This window comes from Eleginops maclovinus, chromosome 22 (assembly GCF_036324505.1).
Source record: "Eleginops maclovinus isolate JMC-PN-2008 ecotype Puerto Natales chromosome 22, JC_Emac_rtc_rv5, whole genome shotgun sequence".
Taxonomy (NCBI): domain Eukaryota; kingdom Metazoa; phylum Chordata; class Actinopteri; order Perciformes; family Eleginopidae; genus Eleginops; species Eleginops maclovinus.
In genome coordinates, this window is record NC_086370.1 from 14,905,252 (window position 1) to 14,927,483 (window position 22,232).

General features: G+C 40.3%; 1 protein-coding gene across 1 annotated transcript; it reads left to right on the top strand.

Moving 5' to 3' along the window:
* Positions 1 to 80: 80 nt before the first annotated feature.
* On the top strand, positions 81 to 22,027 carry parga (poly (ADP-ribose) glycohydrolase a). Its single transcript, XM_063874368.1, has 18 exons — positions 81 to 260; positions 860 to 922; positions 1,157 to 1,813; positions 1,949 to 2,081; positions 2,846 to 2,968; positions 3,090 to 3,170; positions 3,953 to 4,027; positions 7,844 to 7,936; positions 9,083 to 9,237; positions 12,304 to 12,383; positions 12,480 to 12,540; positions 12,797 to 12,872; positions 14,720 to 14,867; positions 18,030 to 18,108; positions 18,264 to 18,372; positions 18,739 to 18,844; positions 20,069 to 20,197; positions 20,838 to 22,027. Exons 2-18 carry the CDS (start codon positions 894 to 896, stop codon positions 21,017 to 21,019), a joined length of 2,316 nt encoding a protein of 771 aa, XP_063730438.1. The 5' UTR covers positions 81 to 260; positions 860 to 893; the 3' UTR covers positions 21,020 to 22,027.
* The last annotated feature ends 205 nt before the right edge of the window (positions 22,028 to 22,232 follow it).

Below are 22,232 nucleotides of genomic sequence, written 5' to 3' on the forward strand. Positions count from 1 at the left end.
TACTTAACGGTTGCGGCAAGTTGCTAGGATACCGACTCGTGATCCCGCCTCTTGCTCCATGAAAACATCCTGATTGGTCGTGATGCTCCTGCCGTAAAGGTGCAGCAGCTGCCTGGAACAACGAAGTGAAAGTAAACCTAAAATCGGACGAAAACATTTGGAGTGATTAGTGGTCTTGGAGAAGTGGATGGACATTATATTACATAAATAATTATTTGTTGCTTCTAACACCGATATCTTACACAAAAACCGGAATGCATGTAAGTTGTATGTCTTTGTTTTACTGGACCCACTACTGCTAGCTTGATCAGGTTGAATTGCGTTAGCTCCACAGCTAATCTATAGCCAATCAAAGCTAAGTCAGCTCAAAATGACTTGTTTTTTAGTCCTGTAAAATAAGTTCACTTCGATGTTGTAAGACACAAACCAAATCCATCGTAAAGAACCATGAATAGCCAAATAACTACTTTAAACAGTGCCGGTAATGTTGAAAGCATACTGTTTATTATGGTTGGTTAGCTAGCTAATGTAGCAGTGTTTTCTTTGCGTTTAAACAACATGACATTAAAACTGACGCCTAAAGCAAATGGCTGAATGGTCGCAGAGGTTAAGATCTAAAGCTTGGACTACAACTTGCCTCATAACCTGAGAAAGTGGAGCAAACACACAAACGAACTCACTGCCTTAAGTTTTCCCTGCTGTTCGTACACACTGTTTAGGTCCAACACCAGACTGTGTGGCTCCAGGCTGTATGACGTTCGTTTTGACCTGAAAATGGACTAGGCTATATCCTAGTTTTTTAAGCATGCATACATTTCAAAAGCCTGTCAACATGAGAGTTATTTTCTTTCTTAAACAGCTATTTTCAACTCGTCTTGTCTGACCTGTCAAATATGGATGAAGTGATGGATTCTCAAACAAGGTAAATCATTCATGTTAGCTAAGGATCTATGTGTTCAAGCTTTGCTTATGCCTTGTATGATTTGCACTAAGTATGTTTTTATGTAAGGAATATGCACATAATATACTTTAAACTGTGAACTCTTGGAAAGGGAAATTGATTCATTTAGATCTTAGGTATACACTTGTAAATGTAGTTTACTAAAAAGGCCCAAGACCTTTTCTCACTTTGTTATCTCTCTCTCTCCTGCTGCAGTGAGAGTGCTGAAGTCCAACCAGATGGTCTTAAGAATGATGTCCCAAACACAAACTTATCAGATGGAAAAGATGAACTATTTTGTGGACCACAAAAGAATGACACTTCAAAAGACTGTGCACAAATGGAGAACTCACAGGGTGAGGTAGCATCTCAGGCTTCGATGGACTGCGACTCTGCAGGTGGGCTCGATGAATCTACCCCTGCAGGCAGCGGGTGTAACTCAGCTCAATCGCACTGTTCTAATGGACAGAAATCTAACAGGTCCACCTCACCTGGTCCTCATTTGGTTAAAACAACCTGTGTTGCTGCACACTCACCAAATCCAAAACTCACCCTCTGTCTTAATAGTAGTCCCACAGTTGTCAGCACACCAAGTGATGTTGAGATGCTGAGCCCGAATAGCCCCATCTGCACAACCATGCTTGTCAACAGCTCTGCAGACAAGGTTCATGATGACAGTGCTTGTGCAGAGGACTCTAGCTCCGCAAAGGAATCGCAGAAGTGTGTCAAAGACTCTGATTCTGAATGTTCGGCCAAAGAAAACCTCAATCCGGTTTCCACGGGAACTGAGGATGCTGAGATAGCCGAACACAGTGGCTCATCTGACAGGAGCCAGGACTTAGCTGGAAGCCAGTCAGGTGAACTTTTCGAAAGGTACTTCTATGTTTTACTTTCTCATATTTTTATTAAGGGAATGATCTTTCCTGTTGTGTCCTCGCTCTGCTGTGCTCACAATGTCCTCTACTAATTGTTGGGTATACTGACCTGTTCTCTTTTTGTTGTTCACAGCATGTCATTGGCATTGCAAAACATGGACAAGCGATGGATGGGGACACCCATAGATGAGCTGAACAGAATGCCCCAGTGTGCCCCCCTTCTGTCTCATCTGAAAGCAGGTCCTAACCACACAGTCACAATCAGGGTGAGAAAACAGCCACTTGTATTATCTGTGTTCTTTGTATGCGGTGTGTTGTGAAGAATACTGCAGTCATAAAATAAGTACATGCATGTCTGACTGGTCATTGTGTGCATTTGGTGTTTTAAAAGAGATAACAAGATAGGGAAACATAGGAGTGAGAGTGAAACCTTCCTCCATTATCCCCTCAGGGCTTCCTGTCAGTAGAGTTCCTATCACACTGTGTCCTCCACTACATGTCCCACAGGAACACTGTCTCATGGCTCTGTAGCTACTTCTTGCCTTACCATCAACTTATCTCTGGCACCCAAGCTAGATTCTCTCCAATACCCTCATATCACTGGCATTTTTAATTAATGTTTTAAGAAAACCACATCTCTACATTTGAAGCAGGACAGCTAATGTTCTGTTGTTTAGTCAGCAGAGTTACATAAGTGTCAAACTTCAGTTACCATTATTTATGCGTTCAAGTTTAGGTTGAGGACTAGACTTTTCTTTTTGTTCCTTTTTATTTTTTACACATAATGAAGAGTGCAAAAGTGACTGTCCCTTATTTTAAAATGTCAAAAATATCCATCTATTTATTCTTATTCATTCACTCTATTTAAGTCATTTCAGTGATTATTGGAACTTAGAATTTTATTGTTAAGTTTACAAAGTTTTAAAAAAGCCATTTATAGCAGATTTCTTTATTCAACTTTTCATCACGTGTTTGCACACACAAATAACTTCTTAATTATTATTATTTTTTCTCTTACATTTTGTTTCAGACGGATCTCCTCAGAGAGGGAGAGCTCCCGGTTCCATACCCCAGCAAGTTCAAAGATGCGTGGGATGATGTGTCTGTGAAGATGCCCTGCTCTGAGAAGAATCTGTTTCCTATGGATACTGAGGTATGAAGGTGCACCACAGCTGTGCATGCTTTTCAAAACATGCCAGTCCCTGTACCACCACAAGGTCAGTTACTGTATGAACGTTGTAGTAAAATCAACTGTCATTTGTTGCGTCTTGTAGGATGGAAGTGGTGTCCAAAGTCGGTGGGAGCTGATCCAAACTGCCTTACATGGAGGGTTCAAAAGCTCTCTGGATGTGAGGGTAAGACAACTGTGCTGAACTGGATGCTTCTGAGTAAGGCTAAGCATACTCTGTGTCCTTACTGAAACAGGTTTATATGTACTATATATAAGTTACTTCTATCCATACTTTTGAAGTCCTCACTGAAACATCAAAGGTTAAGAAAAGAGCTAAATACCTTCTCCCCACTCTGTATGTTGGTGAACAACAAAATGGTGCATTTCATCCCTCATTATCTGATAAGAAGTTGAAGCGTTGACCCCAGCAGTTACAAACCTCTGTTCTGGCTCCTGCAACTCTCCATGATCATATCTTATATGTTCTAGTAAAGCTGAACTTTAGTCACTGCAGAGATAGGTGACTGCAGAGAGAGATATGTGAGGCATACAGTTGGCTTCTTAAATAGTTAGGTATTAGTTATCCAACATCAAAGCCTTTTTTTGAACAGTCGATAGAGAGTAAATACAGTCAGAACAAGATACAACTTTAAAACTAGCTTTTATATGTAGGTTTTTTGATAACTGTAGCTGTGTATTACTTGAGTCAATGATTATTGATATAGAATACAAAATACAGATACATAAACAGAACCTACTCCATTAACAACCACATGGTGGCAGACTTTGCAACAAATGTTTACCCTGTGATCAGAGAAGCATCGTAATCTGACATCCTAAATAGTTATTTTGCATAAAAACTGCTGGTAATTTGCTGCCAGATAGTTTTTCTTATATTTAAGTATTGTCTTCTTTGGATAAATAACCGAATAAATTCTGATTAAATACCTGTTTTCTCGTTTACAGGATGCTATATTGAGATACAACATAGCCCATGCAAAGAAATGGGACTTCACGGCCCTGAACCTTCTCTGCACAGAGGTAAGCTTTCAAAACATGACTGATAGCTGGTTTTTGGGAGATTTCATACAAAACATTAAGCTAGAAGATTGAAAAGGCTTCCATAAAGCCTGCTGATCATAATGTATTGCCAAAACATTTGTATGAAATGTATCTTGACATTTAAAATGTGTATAACTGATAATTTGCTATAAAACAGGCTTTCACAAGTCTATTTGAAGAAAATTGACATGTAAATGAACACTTCTTCAGGTAAATGCAGCCGATGGTGTATCACCGCTCTGAGAGTTAAACCCTGTGAAATTTGCTGGAGGTTTGGTTTAACTCAACATGATTTAAATACTTCTTTAAAAGATAACTTACTGAAGAATGAAGCTAAAGATGATACTAAACTAGAGTTGCTTTTGGAAAGGGAGCCTGCTCTCCTCTGTTTGGCTACGAGCCCATCCGTGTGCGTCGTCCCCGCCTCATACCTGAGAGTCTCCCAGGAGCCAATACGCTTCACACAGTTAGGACAGATGAGCACAGAGCATGGCGGCAGCAGCTGTTGCGGGTGAACCAGGGGAATGTCTATTTTTTTTCTCTTCTCTTTCCTTAACAATTATTTTTCTGCTAAGACAGTCAGGGACTCAAGTTACATACCTGTTGTCTGAAAAAACTTCTTCCCGTGTGGGATTTATCCGTCTTTCTTTGTCATACAATTATTACAACTCTTACAGCAATGTAGCATTTCCAAGGGAAGAATCAGTCCTTTTGTTTAAATTCCTTCCCGAAATTGTGTAGACGCATCATTAGTTTAACTGCATGTCTACTGGCAGTGTATTAACTTTGAAGTGAACTAAAGTGGTACAAGACGGAGTCAGAGCAAACCAATTTCTGAAAGAAGCCTAATTTGATACTTACATTAAGGAAAGCATTTAGAAATGTCCTCCTTTTTAGGTAAGTTGTCTTGGTTTGAGCCATTAGGAACAAGGTCATTTTTCTAATGGAGCTCATACATTTAAGTGGTATTGTTTCATTCTTGTTGCGGTCCAGCCAGATTAATATCTGAACGTGATGTCCGTCCCTTCTTATCGTTGATTACTCAGCTAAATTCAGACCATTTCAAAATGGTTTCTTTTTTTCCCTGCTCCCTGAAATAATTTCTCAGAGTAACACAGACAGCTCGGTGGATCAATAGGCAACTCAGCTTTTTTTTTTTTATAGCTTAATCCAATTTAATTAAAAGGTCCCATTAAATCTGCAAGGAAGCTCAGTAAAGGCACTTGCCCTTCCAGGAGTCTATTTCGTCAGCGGGTCCTCTCACGATCTGAGCACCGTATTTCATTCCTGCTGAGATGCATAGCTAGAGAGGATGGTGCTTGCAGGAAAACTATAAGTAAAGGGTTGAATATCAAAAGTAAATAGCACTCAAAAAGTAGATATGTGCTGTAATTAGAAAACATGAATGAAAGGAATATGAATAAATGCCTGTGTGTACTAATACCAAATACCTACTGGTAGCTTCCTATCATTTACATTTCTGCCAGTTAATGGATGCAGGGAGCGTTTGAAGCACACAGCCAACACATCGACGGGAATGATAAACAGCGGCTATTCTAATGTAAATAGGCATAAGTGATGTACCTTTCATACAGAGACTAAGAATCAGGCCGAATTGGTTAGCCATTCTTTGGGAAACTCAATTGATTGCTAACGGGCAGAATCATGTTTGCTGTTTCTCTGCTCATCCTTTTTTATCTGACTTCTCTTTTCCTCTAGTTTGTGCTGAGTGTGAATCCTAACTGTTGTCCTCCTCAGCCCAGACCACCTAATTAAATCTGCTGGAACATTTTTTTGCAGCACTTGGGTAATTGTCACGAGGCACATTGCCCCTGAGCCGGTGATTGACACTCCCCTCAATGTGCAATGGCCATAGGGGGAAAAAAAAGAGTTATCCAAATTAGGGCTTGTCTGTAAATTGTCTTAGTGTTTCTCCCCTGCCAAATGAAACTGTCACTGTGTCGCTTTCTGATGAATGTCTGAGGGCCTGAGCGGGAAAGCAGTCCAGGAGTAAGTACAACTGATGTTTCAATAGTACACGGACATTCAGCAGCAAGACGGAAGCACAGTTTATCCTTCTCTGTGCTTGATTATTTGATTTGTTTCTAACTCCCATGCAGGGATTCAAGACGATGTTTGCCATCTAAATACAAAAGTGAATTCAAGACAGGAAATGAAAATAACTTGTGAGGACCAGAGGGGAAGGAAGATCAGATTGTAATCGATCATTAGCGTTCGCATTAGTGAATCATGACAGTCCTGCTACAGATTTGTCACATGTATTGATGTGAAAGTTGGTGTGTGCAGCCTAACTGTGTATTACCATGGAGGCCAGCTGCTGCAGCTGTGGGAAGGCTGGGGGATCCAGTTTCTTCCCTCCTCCTGCCGCATCTCCAACCACCATCTATTAGTCCCACAGGATCGCTTTATGATGTCTGCCAGCTCATTACTTCTGACAGCGTTTAGTCAGACCTGCTCTGCAGCCATATAAATGCCCCCAGCAGAATAAACCACCAAAGACTTCCTGTGGAAAATCAAGCCATCCTGCCACTCTGTCCGCAATTGGTCATTTGCATTTGCTCCAGAAGGTCCATTTAATCAGCGCCGGCTCCCATGCTTACCTTGATAGAAAAAGGCAAGTGATTGATCACAGTGACATTCGAAGCCAATACACTCATAAGTGATTGCGTTGTAAATCTGGGTCTATGATGGAATAACTGGGTGTTTATATTAGAGGGAATTGCAGATGGATGCTGAGCTAAGCTATAGGCTGAAGTATGGATGCCTCGTCGGTGGCAGGCTCGCTCCAGAATTGATGGTGGTTTCTTCTGAAACAGGTTCTGTGTAGAGAGTGCCTCTGCATCATTCCCATTTCTCCTTTCAGCGCTGAAGCGTTGGGATTATTGTTATCCGAGGAGTGGGAATTCACCCTAAAACAACAGTAAACCTCACCGGCGCTGAGTTCTCTTGTTGGAGATGAGAAAATTGAGCATCTTTCCTCAGATATTGTTTACTGGTATTGGGTTACGACCTCAGACCAACAGTCACACAATTATTAGATCATTTAAACCTTTCATCAACTAGTTCCTATTTTCAGTGCCCTTTTGACTTTTGTTTTTCTTTCATTGTCTTTCAATTATTTTTTAATTGCACTGTTTTTCTCTTTCGGTCTGTGAAGAACTTCACAGAAAAGTTCTATATAAATAATAATAATAATAATAGTTAATTATTATTATTATTATTATTAATAATAATAGTTAATTATTATTATTATTACTCAGACAATACATAACTCTGAAATACTTTCTTGCAATGTAGAACTTTTGTATTTCAATAGTATTATTAGTTGAAATAGAAACAAATTATTGTTGTTTACATGTGCAAAAATAATCTCTAAAGCAACTTGTTCAAAAAAAATCTTATTTTGAAAAGAAACGATGTAAAAGTAAAGTATTTAATGTTTCCTATGACTTTTTCCTTGTTTGTATTATTATTATTATTATTATTGTTTGTCTCACTAGGGTTATCTGTATGTTTGCTGGGGAAAAAAAATAGGCAACTGCCAGTATGAGAGCAAAACACTTACTGACTAAAAAGAAAAAAACTCTGATTATAACTTAAAATGTTGGCTGGAAGATGAGTGGTGGTACAAGCTGGTGTGTCACTTCAGATCTAATCTGTCACTGACTGCTGGCTCTGAGGTACTGCCTGCCTAACTATGCAGTCACCTCTGCAGAGATATCCCATTTAACAAAACGTCTGCCTGTGTGTGTTTTTTTTCTTATTCTCCTCTAGTATCTTGAGCAGCTCGAGTTGGAACTCCTGTTTGAGACCATACTGCCAGCTATGGTTGACCTCGCTCTCAGTGCTTCTGTCCTCTGCACAATGGTAAGAGGTGTTCCCTGTTTTTTGAATAGCTCATGTTAGAGGGGTTTTGCTGGAGTTGTTTAAGACCAGATTCAGTGGGTTTACGAAGAGATCCACAGCTTTAAGGGAGCAGAGAGGAGAGGCAAAGTGTTATATGGCGGATGCTATAAACGATCACTTCGTGATTTACAACTGGTAGATAATGAATACCCCTTTTTGGTCCACATCAAGAACTGCTTCATTAAAAGAGAGCTGAAGAGGTCAGCCTCATTTTCAGACATCCATCTGATGTGTCATGCCTGTGCGCTTGAGAAAATCCCTCTTCTGAAATTTAAAATTCTGTCTTATTTCTTTCATCCTCCACACCAGCCTTCGTCCACCATCACAGCAATATGTTTTGAAATACGGGGCCCTCGTTTTTCTTTTCACGTTAAATAAATGGTGCTGATCCATGTCACAGATATCTTAAATGTCATCCCCATTTGTCTTCATTTTCCTTCTCTGTCATCAATTATAGCAAAAGCAAAAAAATCCTAACGTTGATATTTTTGTAATTCAGTTATCTACTCAAGAGTCCTCGGTTAAATTAAATAAACCTCATTCAGCTCCCACTCTGGGTGGGCATGTTTGGAAAATCCCTGTAGTTGTTACTGGAGACAGAAACCAGAGGCAGAATGTCAGCACTGCTCAGGTTTAACCAAAGGAGGAATTTCTTGCACAGATTTCCCCTCAGAATCATCTGTAGCAGTTGGATAATGAAGCTTTCTGTCTCTCCACTTTGTTTAGCAGTATTAAGCGTCAATGCTAATGTTTATGTGTTATTAGAGCCGGTATTGATCTGCTAACTGGGCAGCCTTGGGAGGCTCTTTAGCCCTAATCAGTGAAGACGGATTGGCCCTGTGTGTCTGACTGAACGAACCTCGGGGAGAGCAAGAAAGCCAGGACCTTAATTACTACCACCCATTTACCTAATGGAACTCTCCTTGTCTCCTCTGCTTGCTAGATTGCTAAACTAATTATCTAGCCCCATTAGCCATGAGACCCGCAGTAGTGCACCCACGTAACCTTGTGTGTTCCTTATGCATCTCTCCTTGTCCTAACGTTTCCCATTATGATCTCAGGTTTGGACTCTGTTTCAATTTCTCTCTCTTCTCTTTCACCTCCTAGCCAATTCCCTTGCTGAAGACCAGGATAGACCACTCCCTGACTCTGTCTCAGGAGCAGATAGCCTGTCTTCTGGCCAACTCTTTCTTCTGCACATTCCCCCGACGCAACTCCCGCAAATTCGAGTACTGCAATTATCCTGAGATCAACTTTTACAGGTAAAAGCACATCAACCCCCAAGAAAAGACAGACAGCAGCTCACAAGGGTAATTTAGTGAGCTGCAGTCTTTGGTGTTTTGTTCACAAATGAGTTTTGCCCCGTTAGCCTTTGGATACCCTGGGTATTTCATTACTCTAAACAGGAGACTGAATAGGTCTGAGACTCAGATATTGATCCTAAAGTTTGCCTTATTGGTCTGTATGCTTCAACAATGAGCGTACAATGTTGTTGGAGACAAACACGATTGGAGTCATTAGTATAATTGTGCGTTTTATTGGTTTAATTGGTAGATTAACAGGGTCACGTTCTATCTAAATGTTTACAGCTGGGTTTTTCCCAATACATTTGCATCAAATACATTTGAAGATGAGTATTATTTTTGAGTTCATTACAATAATCTTTTACAAACTGGTAGAAATTCAATTTAGTAGCTCACTCCTACCATTCAGAGGAAAGTGATTTCCATAAGGGGGCACTACTGCCTTAAAAAACACTTATTAGATTAATTACATTGCTTAGGTTCAATTTATTCAGTGTCCACCAAGTTTACATACCCTAACATCAACATTTCTTTTAAAACTTACATGCAGTGGATAGTAAAAGATGAACTGATTGGATATGGTCAGTTAAAGCTTGGAGTACCTCAATTGTTGTTGTTTTTTGTCGAAGAGCATACAGGTATTTTGTTAACGTTTCTGATGGTTGTAAGATTACGCTGAGTGCTGTAGCTGCCCGTCACTTTACAGCCTTGGAGATGGACCGTGGGCAGAAGCCCTTTCAGCTCCACGTTGCTGCTGTGTGTTTTTGTGTGGGTGGGAGATCCAGAGTAGGAGTGTTAAATTGATGTTCTCTGTTTAGAAAATCCTGGGAGGACTAATTGAAACAAATTGTGTTGATGGACTTTTAGTCAAAAGGGAACACCTGCCTATCTGTCTCTGGATTCTCTCATTTATTTATTTTTTCATTTGCCACAGAGGGAGGTGATGCATGAGTGGTGTCAGGCCCAAATTCTGGAGTACACAACCTCCGCCTTAACTGTTGTAGAGTGTGCAGGCGGCAGCAGAGAGGGTGTGGGAAGATTGCCCCCAGGTAGTTTGGTATCACAGTTTTCTGGACTCCCTTAGTTGATGAGGTCTAGCTTCTTCTCTGTTGAGGAACAACTTCATATCTGTTGTTGGTCTTATTTTGCAGCTCAAGACATTTGATATGAGCAACAGATAACGGTTTAAAAGTGGATAGGAATGAGACAGTGTTGCCAGCACTAGTATATTTAATTTCTTTTCTGGTCTGTAGGTACCTCAGTACACACTGGCCCTTATCCAGATATCACATCAACTCAGTTTCCCTGAATTTCTTTGCGGCACCGACTCACTTCATGTTTTTTGATCTGACATACTAGAGATGTCAGTTTGGCAATACCTTATTATGATGGTGCTTATACTCTTAACATAACGTAAAAAAACATCAAATCATTTTGATGTTCCCTGCAATCTGCATTGGTCCTAACTGATATCCAGAGTGTAATTAGCCATCTGCTCTCCCTTGGGTCTCTGGGCTGTTTTATTTTATGAAGGGACGGTCATATTGATTATGTGTGATTGGGTCCACGTTCCCCCACCTTCAACTCCCTCATTTTTTATCTGAACCTCAATCAAGTTTTCACAATCAGTCATCTGTATGGGAGCATGATGTCTGCCTCCACATCAACTGTAGTGGCAGGCTAAGTGAAGAGGCATCTGTAATAATGTAAGCATTGATTCCTGATGTGGGGCTGGCTCTCTCAGACCCATGCCAGCACATAGCTGCCTTCACTATCAGCATTTCTGCCGACAGTGAAATACAGGAAAGGGCAAGAAGGAAAAAAGTTGTAGTGTTTCTGAGAAGATGAGAAAAGACAAGACAACCATTGCAGTCTAAAATGGGCCCTGGATCGTTAATGGCCCTCCCTCCCCCCCCTCCCCCTGTAATTGAGGGAGTGTCCGTCACTTTGCTTATCGGCAACAGTAGCGCTCTGTCTTGGACAAGCAGAGCAGCAAGCAATCTGCTGATTGCTGTTTTGGCACAACTGTCAAGGTTTGTCCTCCGTTAAGTGATGGATAGATTTGAGTAAGAGGAAAGAGGGCGGGCTGATCTCTTTAGCCTATGTTTTACTCTGTATGAGAAAAGAAAATGACACAAGCCTGTTCAACAGTTTAGCCAAGAATGAAAACTTGTTATTAAGAAATAAATCCTTTGCTTTTGATTCTTGCCACTAGATGGCCTACCTCATTTGCTAGAAAAACCCCTGATGGTAATAGTCGAACTGTCATGAATGATGTCCCCTGCTGCACTTAATGACACTGGAAATATATGACTGAATCTTGGTTATTAGTTCTGTCTTTTAGAGGTGTGATTTTTGGTCATCCTATGAATTTGCCCCTCATCCACCTAAGTTTCACTAACACTATTTCATAGGCATGTTGTTGAGACTGACGGAAATGGGGTGAGGGGGGGGGACTTTGCAGAGCTATATAAGTAAATAGAATGAAAAACAGCAGTGCAGTGATTGCCTAGTAAATTTCATAAAGGCCTTTTAGTATATTACTTTTTCAGTGTATTTGTCCCCTCTGTTTTTATTTCTTAACTGATCTTGGCAGAAGGGGGAGGGGAAGACGAATGCTGAACTGTGATTAGTCATCAGCTTAGGTCCCTTTTTCAATGGAGGGAGAGCACCAGTATAGGGCTGGTTTTAAGCTGTGCTCTCTCTCCCTCTATCTTTCTTTCTCCCTCTCTCTCTCTTTTTCCCTTCCTCTGTCCACCTTCGTTTTTATGGTAACTGAAGAACTGAAACATGGCCTCAGGCAGTGCCATTGTATGAAGGATGGAGGTAGATGGGAGAGACTTTGTGCTAGTTTAAAAGCTTGACCTCACTTATGGCATGTTGTGGCATGGTTGTGCATTCAGCTGGAGATAATGACTGAGAGAAGCAGCCACGTCTCATCCAGTAAAAACGCATTACATTTTCATTTGACATGATCAAGTAAAGTTTTTATTTAAGATGTACCCCATTTGCTCTCTTTTTCAGGTTATTTGAAGGTTCTTCACCAAGAAAAATAGAAAAATTAAAAACTCTGTTGTGTTACTTCAGGAGAGTTACACAGACAAGTAAGCGATAATATAGTACATTTTTCTTTACTGCTCTCCAAAGTCTCTTAATTGATGAATATTTTTGGATGACCATTATATTTTCTTTTTTTCAAGAGCCCAAGGGTCTTGTCACATTCAAAAGACAAACACTGAACTCTCCTCCAAACTGGGAAAGGTATTACTCTCTAATCCACTCTTTTTACTGTCCACCATATTGACGGAGTGTTTTTTAAATATATATAGTTGTCAAATACAAATGAATTCCATATTTTGTTTTGTTCTACATATACAGTGACACTTTATTTGAATTATAACGAAAATGTCAAACTGTCCACATATTTTTTAGACATACACTCTTTGCTGAATTATGTCTTGGCTTCATCCCTAACATTTTGTGTTCATGCAGTTTGTTATCCTCTTTTTTTGTCAAGCTCCCAGACTCAGCTGAAACGCCTTCATATCACTTGTGAGGGGACGATTGAGGATGATGGATACGGGATGCTGCAGGTAGGATTTTTTTGTACTGTTTCGCATCAACCTGGCGTAATAAAGGTATATTTTCCTGCCAATGCACGCCTATCATTTTGAAATAATTCCTTTTTCTGACACCAAACTCTGTCAAAGGGGTTTGCTGACTTGATGTTGCATGCCTGTTTTTTTTACTTGTTTGGTCAAACCACAGACATGACTCTGACTCTCACCATGCGTTATGTTACGCTTTCAAAAGTCAGAGACTGCTTGTCTGAAAAGTTGTCAACCACCCGCAGGAAAGCACCATCGCTTGTAAGATTTTTGTGCATATCCGGGAAGGTTATTGTTTATATTTCTGCATTGATTCACACCGTCTCCCCAGCGTTTCAGGAGGGCTGGTTCATGTTTTACTCCAGCTGACAGCTGATGTATACACATGAGTAACTCAGAGAGGCAAGGATGGAGGAGAACACCCTGGGGTGGGGGATGAGGGAGAAAGAGACGCATGGAGGGAAAGATGACGAGGGTGAGCCATCTCACTTGGGCGACCCAGTGGGCCAGAAGTCCTGCAGCCGGATTGATGGCTACCTACGCAGGCCGGGCCCTGGCTGTGTGTTGAGTTTTGATAGGGCAGTGTGGGCTGTCATTCTGTCAGGAGGTGAGATTGAAGGGTGAGGGGGTTGAGGTTAGGGGTGAACCAGTGAAGGTGGTGAGGAGTTAGACAACATACACACATGCACATACAAACACACTCACTGTCACACAGATTGACGTAGCTGTGGGCCAGTGAGCAGAACCCTCAACCCTGACAGGCCTTTTGAATTGCAGCATTGTGATTGAATTGACTGTCCTCTTATCCATGGCACAAAAACTGTGGGCCTACATGGCAAAAAGCTCCAGTATCATATCACAATATTTTGGTTAAAATGGCCAAAACTCCATTCGGGAGAAATTTCACTTAACTTCTTATATCAAGAGCTAGAAAAGTCTTAGGGGTTACAAAGACGCGTTTAAAACAGTTTCAACCTTTCCTGTTTTTTCGAGGAAATTGTTATTGTGTTGATGGTGGGAGTGAATATCTGTGATGCTGTTGCATATATGTAGGTCTTTAGGCTATGTCAATTTCTGAGGAATTAGAAGCCGGTGGTAATTGAATTTGGAACTGATGCCAGTGCTTCTTAGAGATAGAGTCCTGAGTTCAGTTCAATAATCATCAGATTCTTAATATTTATTTTCAATAAACCCTTCACATAAGCAATTTAGCTATTTATTAGACATACATGACATCAGACATCTTGTGGCATTTATGTTCTGTGTGTTCAACTTTTAAAAAGACATATACACTGATTAGGATATATCTGCAATGAGCCTACATCACATTATACACATTTTAACAGTGAGTTAAGTGCTCACATTTTGAAAACCTGTAAGAGTGTTTCCTCTCTCCCTGTGATATAATGAGACTTAACGGAATGCCAACCGATTCATCCCATATTTAAAATAGAGGCCATCTGCAGCCATTCATGCAAATATTGCGTTACTGCTCACCATTCGATGTAGATTTTTATAGATATTTGAACTATCTCGTGTATGTTGTTTTGCTACGATTTCCTGATTTGATTATTTACAACCAGGAAGCAGTCCACCGATCCTTAGACATTTATCTGTGTTAAATGACCACAGTGGGTGACAGATAATAAGGAGCCACTAATAGAGTGATTTGTTCAAATAACCGGAGTGACACTCACTACACCTCACAGTTCTTCTCAACTGCATTGAACGAGCAGGACAATACGGTAATGATTTGTTCAGTTGTGAATATAACTGAGGAATTTTGCCATTTAAACTCTTCCGTTTATTTTCTAATTATATGATTTCATTAGGTGGACTTTGCAAACAGGTTTGTAGGTGGTGGAGTGACCGGACATGGACTGGTCCAGGAAGAGATCAGGTTCATCATCAACCCTGAACTCATTGTCTCCCGCCTTTTCACGGAAGCTCTGGAGTACAATGAGTGCCTCATCATCACAGGTACGTAGTCACACACAAGCATAATATTCGACTCTTAGGTCTTATATTTTTATGGCAGTTTTCACATGGCCTGTATAAGACTCTTGACTTACAAGTTATGCTTCTTTTATTTGACTCAATCTGTTCCTTTCTATTTGTTGGTTCCCTGTCTTCACTTCATCTGCTGGTTGAAAAATGGGATAAACCCAAATGTATTGTCAACGGAGGTAGAGTTGTGGCTGCAGATTTACAGAGATGTCACGTGTCAGCATAAAAAGAACAGATGGGTTAAGAGTCAGCGAGGCTGTGATACTGTATCAGATAATTCAGGGAACTTCCCCCATTGGGATCGGAGCAGGTTGCTCTCCAAAGTAAAGCGGTGTGAGGGGTGACATGGAGCATCAGTGAGAGTCGGCAGTGTTTTAGGCTTCATAGACTGATGCGGTGAAAAGGGAGCTGAATGTAATGAGTAGTTAATCAGAGGTCCAAACCTGACCCTATGTTGATATCTGGGCAAAATAATGTAGTTTTCTGCATGCAGTAATGTTCTTTTACAGAGACGAGATATAGGACAGGTTATTTATAGGTTTTTAAGACTTTCTGTGCCAAGGACATGTGCCATTTCTGCTATGGTATATTTTTTTGCTGCCAATTAGCATCGTGTGTATAGTTATTTATAGAAAATGTATTTTGTTCAGAGAGCAGGATCAAGCTCAGGTTATGAATAAGGGTAAGGGCTGATACATACTGTGCAAATACTTTAAAATCACAAACAGGAAGTAAATATAGACACAATCCATACTGAACAAATAAGCCCAGATTTATTGTGCTACAACACCAAATACTCTGAATGAGGTGTACATTTTTAAACTTTTTTTCTTCCGAGTCGAAATGGAAAATCCATTGCATTGATTCACTTGGGACTTACCAGTTATCCTTCATTTCTCTACTGCAGAATTGCTCTATTTTTCAACCTCCAACTCACTCTGCTTGGGTCAACCTTTTAAGTGTTGCACCCTCCCACATCCTCCTCCTCTCCTGGTCATCCTACCTTCTTTCCTGGCTCACAGCCGTACCTCGCCCACCACTGGTCAAAAATAAGGGCAAGCTAAGGATTAAAGTCACAGAGGCACAGATTTATTACTGGTACCCTTTATGCACTTACTGACCAATAAATCAAGTACAAACATATGTAAGTGAATTCAATGAAATACACATGTTGATTTGAATTGACCTCCATCATTTTAGTTTTTTGTGTCATTATAGAACATGAAGTTTTATCTCATTGCCACTTTATCTGGCTTTGCAAATGAATATTAAACATCCACTTGTCCTGCTTTGTTGTCTGTATTTCACTAGGACATTAAAATAAGCCCTCAGATTTACCTATGATTACACAAGAGGCATCATTAGCCAGTTTGATGAATCCGTTTGACATGAGGCCATGATTTATAACTCAGCGAGGCCTGCAGAAACAAACACAAACTGTGTGCGTGTAGGTTGGAAGAGCGGAGTATAGAAATAGACGAGCCAATCTGGTGTTGTCGCCCCTGACACATACTGGAAGTACCACCGAACACACACAACCGGTTCTCTTCAGTCGACGTTAAAATCGACCTCTCTTTCGCATGGCGCCATGTTGTCTTCTTTGAAACTCCCATCCCTTCCAAGTCACCTTCAGTGGATAGTCCATGCCCCTCCCTGCTAGACATCATTCTGCCTCCCTCCCTCTTTCCCTCCTCCTCCTCACCACTTAACTTTATTACATTTGGACAGAAAGGAATTTATTGCCCAACTAAGGTCATCGCTCCACTAATGGAATGGGCCAGTTACGCCGCAGATTCATTGAAACCTTGCAGAATATTCTTCGCACGCATTAAGCTCTTAAAGTCTCATTCTTTTCTGGAATCTTAATATTTGTCTTTCTTCTTCTTTCTCCTCTCCTGTCGAGTTAATCACATTTCTTTGTCTTAAGAGGTGTCTGAACATGGGTCTTCCTGTGCGTGTGTGTCTTGTGCGTCAGATTAGTTTGCGTACATAGGTGTTTTTAATTCGGAAGGTAGAGGCGCACGATGTAATCAGGGGATGGAAGCCTGAATGCCAGAAGGCTTTCATGGGTAGTTGCCAGGATAGATAGGATGAAGGTGAATGAGGAGGAGAGGAAGAGGAGGACAGCTCTGTCAATTGGTAAAGTGATATAGGCAGCCTGTTGTTTGGCGATAGGAGTCGCTAGCGTTGTAGAAAGTACTTCATTTGAATTGCTCGGCTTTCGATGCTGCAAGATGACATACATTTTCTTTGGGTTTGCTTTACCAAGACACATCATTCTTTTTTGCCCAATCGCACTGTCATTGTTGGGTCATGCCCTGGCTCAAGTACAAGCCATTAGCTTAAGTCATACTTTATAAAGGCGCAAAAAAAATCCTCCTTCAGGCTTTGACTTCAAGTTTTGGCAGATGGTGCATGCTCGAAATTAAATGAAGCCATTTATGCGAAGGTAAAAGCAGCATTTAATTACTGCTCTTCAAGAGCTACTTCTCAAGAACGACATTGAGAATTATTTTTAAAAATAGTTTTGATAGTTTCTTCAAGTAGCATACAAAACTCTGCTAGTACATACAGTAGAACCTCTTGTGGTATATTAAGCGTGTGTTTAACACCTGCTTTTCACTGAAGTGCCGTGAAATTGCATCATATTTAATGCATAATGTATGGAGCTTTTGTAGGCATACGTTTTAGAACTGAGCACAGCTGTATTTGTAATGATGAAATATTTTGTTCTCTAACCCTGAAGCACATTTCTGAAGACGTTAGAAAACTTACTCATAAGAGGTGTGTTGTCAGTTAATGCATGATGGAGAGGGTTTTCAGATTTTACAAGCATTTTCAGAATGATGCCAAGGTTAGTTTCTTCTGTTCTAACCACTTCTTCCTATTATGGCTGAAAGCTTTTCATTTCAAAACCCAAAGCGGATTACTTTTTAAATCAATGCCTTTTATTTATGACAATCCAATACAAGCTGATACCGTGTACTCACATGGGGAGCATAGAGAGCACTAAATGTGATTTAAGAAATAAGACGCTGAACAGATTTAGCTCTGCTGTGTGGTCTGACTGCTAAATAGTGAATAGTGTAAACTAAATAGTGTTTAATTTTCTTGATTTTCTTTCCTGTCCTGCAGGCACTGAACAGTACAGTAAATATTCTGGCTATGCTGAGAGTTACAAATGGAAGGCCACCCACAAGGATGAGACTCCCAGGTATTTGGTCCTCAAACAGCACTGTTCATATTTTGGGGTTGTTTTAATATGTCAAACTAAATAATCTTTAATATAGTCAAAACATGTTCGATGAATGATGGGAGGACGTTTCAAGTTATCAATCCCATCTGTAATTGTTTTTATTCTATTTTAAGGGATGACTGGCAGAGACGATGTACAGAGATTGTGGCTATCGATGCTCTGAAATTCAGGCACTTCCTCGAGCAGTTTCTTCCTGAGAAGATGGCCAGAGAACTCAACAAGGTGAGAGAGCGACTGATGTCATTGTCTGGACAGTGATTAGATTATAGAAAATAGAAACCTAGTTGGTAACAAACAATATTACATATTCCTTAAGCAGAAATGACTTTGTGAAAGAACAGTCCGTATGTGACAGGTGGGATAAACCTGAACATTATGGTGTTTTTTCACAATACATATACTTTATATAGATGTTTTGCTTGTTCAAGCTGAGACGTACTCCTGAACATGGTTACTTTTGCTTTTTGTAGCATACAAGATAAGTAAAACATGATAAAAGTCTCTGTTGGAATATTATAGTCTCTGTATAAAAGTAATATTTGTTGTCCTCCCATTCCCTTCCTCTTATTCCCTGTGCTTTTATCCCAGGCATACTGTGGATTCTTCAGAAACAATGTCAACAGCAATGCCCTCTCTGCAGTAGCCACAGGAAACTGGGGTTGTGGAGCTTTTGGTGGAGACACCCGGCTCAAAGGTATTGTTGGCAGAATTACAAACATGGATTCAAATAGGGGGAATTCAATTGGAAAAATGTCATACATGACAGTTGAAATGTTACTTATGTTATAGGTAAGCAGGCGCATAAGATTGTTTGTATTAAAATAAATATATATTAAGCAAGAGTTAAATATAAGTAGCTCAGCCAGGGTCAGCCATTCATCTTTAACCGTCATCCCGACCATTGAAGCTCCTGCTGAAGGACAACCAGCAGTCCTGGTCATGAACCATGGGCCACAGATGCCGGTCTCTCCCAATCCTCGCTGGTCAATTAGTAGCTCTCCCAGGGTGACACTCAGCCGTGCCTTCCCTCCCTTTATTGATCAGCTGACAGACATTTATGTTTTCCATTAAAAGGGCAATTGATTACAGGAAAGGGACACCATAAATCCAGGCTGACGCAGGTCTCTGGGGTTTACACAACATCACTCTTCACATGAAGGGGCCCCCTTACAGTCCCCTCCAGTATGCAACACTGCGGAAACTCCCCAGTTGGGTTTCTGGTCAATACCCTAACATTATTCAATAACTGTAATGTTCATCCATGAAGCCTCCCACATCTCCACGTTTATATCCTGCTATTTGTATGCAAACGTTGCTGGAGCGACATGGTATGTTTGTCTACAGTCTTTAATGAACAGATCCACTGGACATGGAAAAAGTCCCAAAGGATAATATTAGCCTCTGGGGACTCCCGCCCATTACCCCTGAAATTAGCATAGCGGGTATTTTTAGAAAGCGATAAATGTATTTTACATTATAGTCCCGCAGCTGACTTGAGATGTGGTAGTTAAATAACACGAGCTGTTACAGTATGTTGTAAAGATTACGGACCTTCTGCAAATGATGTAGGTGTTGTGTATTTAAATCTGGAATCAATATCCATTCTGTTGAATATTTAAAAGGCTTAAGACCTAATTTGCAAGGACTAAAAGATTGAGTGCCGTTGATGAGGCTATGCTAACAGTGGTGGATTATTTACTCTTCTGATACAAATTGCTCCTGTCACTCGTGTTCTTTGTTGCCTGAAGCTGTACCTCATCCAGCTTATTGACCAATTACTTAGTTTCCTCAGCTATTTTATAGCATTCAATTACACATTTATGATTTCGTTGTGAAAAGGAAGGATACTAATGATGCTAAAACGGTATATTATTGTTGCCTGAACTACCTTCTAGCGTTCTCCTTCTCACTTTTTCAGCGCTGATTCAGTTGATGGCTGCAGCAGAGGCTGGGAGAGACATGGCTTACTTCACATTCGGAGATGCTCAGCTAATGAGAGATGTTCACGCAATACACTCTTTTCTCACCAAGAGACAAGTCAACGTTGGTAAGACTCGCACACAAAACACCAGTTTTTAGTTAGACTCTCGTCAGCCCTTCTTTTGTTGAGCTCGTACACTAAATTGCATAATTAAAAGGAATGGAGGCTCTTGAGGCTCGTACAGCACAAAGAGGGTTGTGCCTACATTACACGGACAGTATGTATAAAAAACAGAACCCAGTCCATCTCCATGTTAAGTTATTCCACCTTATGGGCCATTTCCTTTTTCCTCAGCCTATCCATTCACCCTCAGCTGCAGAGTGGATTACCGCCTGAACTGACCCCAGCCTCTCCCCTCCCCCTCTTTTCATTTTTCTTCTGCTGACATTTATTGAAGCCTTTCAGAGAAATTCCCCTCTAGCCATCCATTTCCTAAAGTGGGGCTACAGAGAAAAAGCTCACGGCCTGGGTGCGTGTGTACGTGCGTGTGATTTATAAATGAGCCCGAACACGCTTTCATTTTTCTTCGTTTTTTTTTTTCTTGCAGTTTCTGTCCCTCTTGTTTGTTCGTTGACACTCAAAGAACTTTCTCTTAAACCCTGTTTTTATCTCCCTCCATATTTCTTCCTCCTCTTGACCCCTGCACCCTCCCCTTCTGTCTCTCTCTATCTCCCCCTCTCTTCACCTCCCTCCTTTTCCCTTCCAGGTCGGCTGTACAAGCTTTTGAACCAGTACTCGAGTTTGGTGTGCAAGAATTGCCGCACGACTCGACCTGACGTCACTCTCTACAGTTTCATCTACGAAAAAGTATCTTCCCCCACGGCCGCTGATACCCAGGACTACACAAAGGATTCTGGGATGTCCCCTGTAACATCGGACACTAATTAGCAAGGACAGAGGACACTTATCCTCCCTCCCCCTGTCTCTATGTGTAAAAGAGGCCCTAGGTTGAAAAACCTCAAAATGCTCTCAGCCTTGTGCTACCAATCACTTTTTCTCTCACACACTCTCCCTTTAAGTTTGTGATCCCAACACACAAACTACCAAAACACAGTTTTGCCTTTATCGTTGGTGGTATTTTAGGAGCTGCGTAATACAAACAAATGTGGCAAAAATGTTCAGATACTTATAGCAATAGTAAATCCTGGTTGCTGTTAGGCCTTTCTTTAGTCTAAATGTGATATGGATCCTTTTTAATTTGAACACTTGTGACAAATATGGTCAAAATACTCTTCATGTGCATGGTTATGAATACATTTCATTATTAAGAATCCATGACATGATGATCATACCTAGTTATTTTGTCATATTTAGCTTTTTCTTCTCTATCTATCATACCCAGGCAGTGGTGAGGTTCCTGAATGCAGAGAGATGATGACATGCCGTACTGTAGTTTATGCATGGGTAACATTTATTTATCAAATATACACTGCTCTTTTAATACACCCTAGGATGTTTACATACAATAATTGTCCTTATTTTAACACCAATCTACACTATCAATAAAATGTCACATGCATGAGATTAACCTCATAAAACATTTCATTTGTGCTTCTTTTCATCTGCAGACCTTAAGATCTATTCTGAACCTAAATATATTCAGTGTTAGGGGCAATAATGCTACTGTATAAACAAATAAATTTGGGAGCAGAAGAAAAAATAATTGCACGCAAAATGTTATTTTCCTTGATGATTTTACTTAACATTTACTTTTGGGATATGGATGTTTTTATGATTTACTGAATTTTCGTATCGAGAGTATGGATTCTATTTAATTATGGGTAGATAAATAAAATTAAAGACTGTAAATGTAATGCATAGTACTGTACTTGGAAGATTTTAAGTTGTACTCTTTACTATAATTTCTAAATTAAAGTATGTACTGTTTAAATGGTATTCCTCTCTGCACATTAATATAATTGACTGCCTCATAATCTAAGGAAAACTATCAAATCATTTTAGCACAGGCTGTTTATTGGTTGAGTAATGTAACCTCAGTTAACAAACATTTTAATGTTAACCATGTTCAGTACAGTGATTTACATCAAGGTAATGACATATAGATCATCTAGAAATAATTAGTTCAGACTCATTAGAAAGA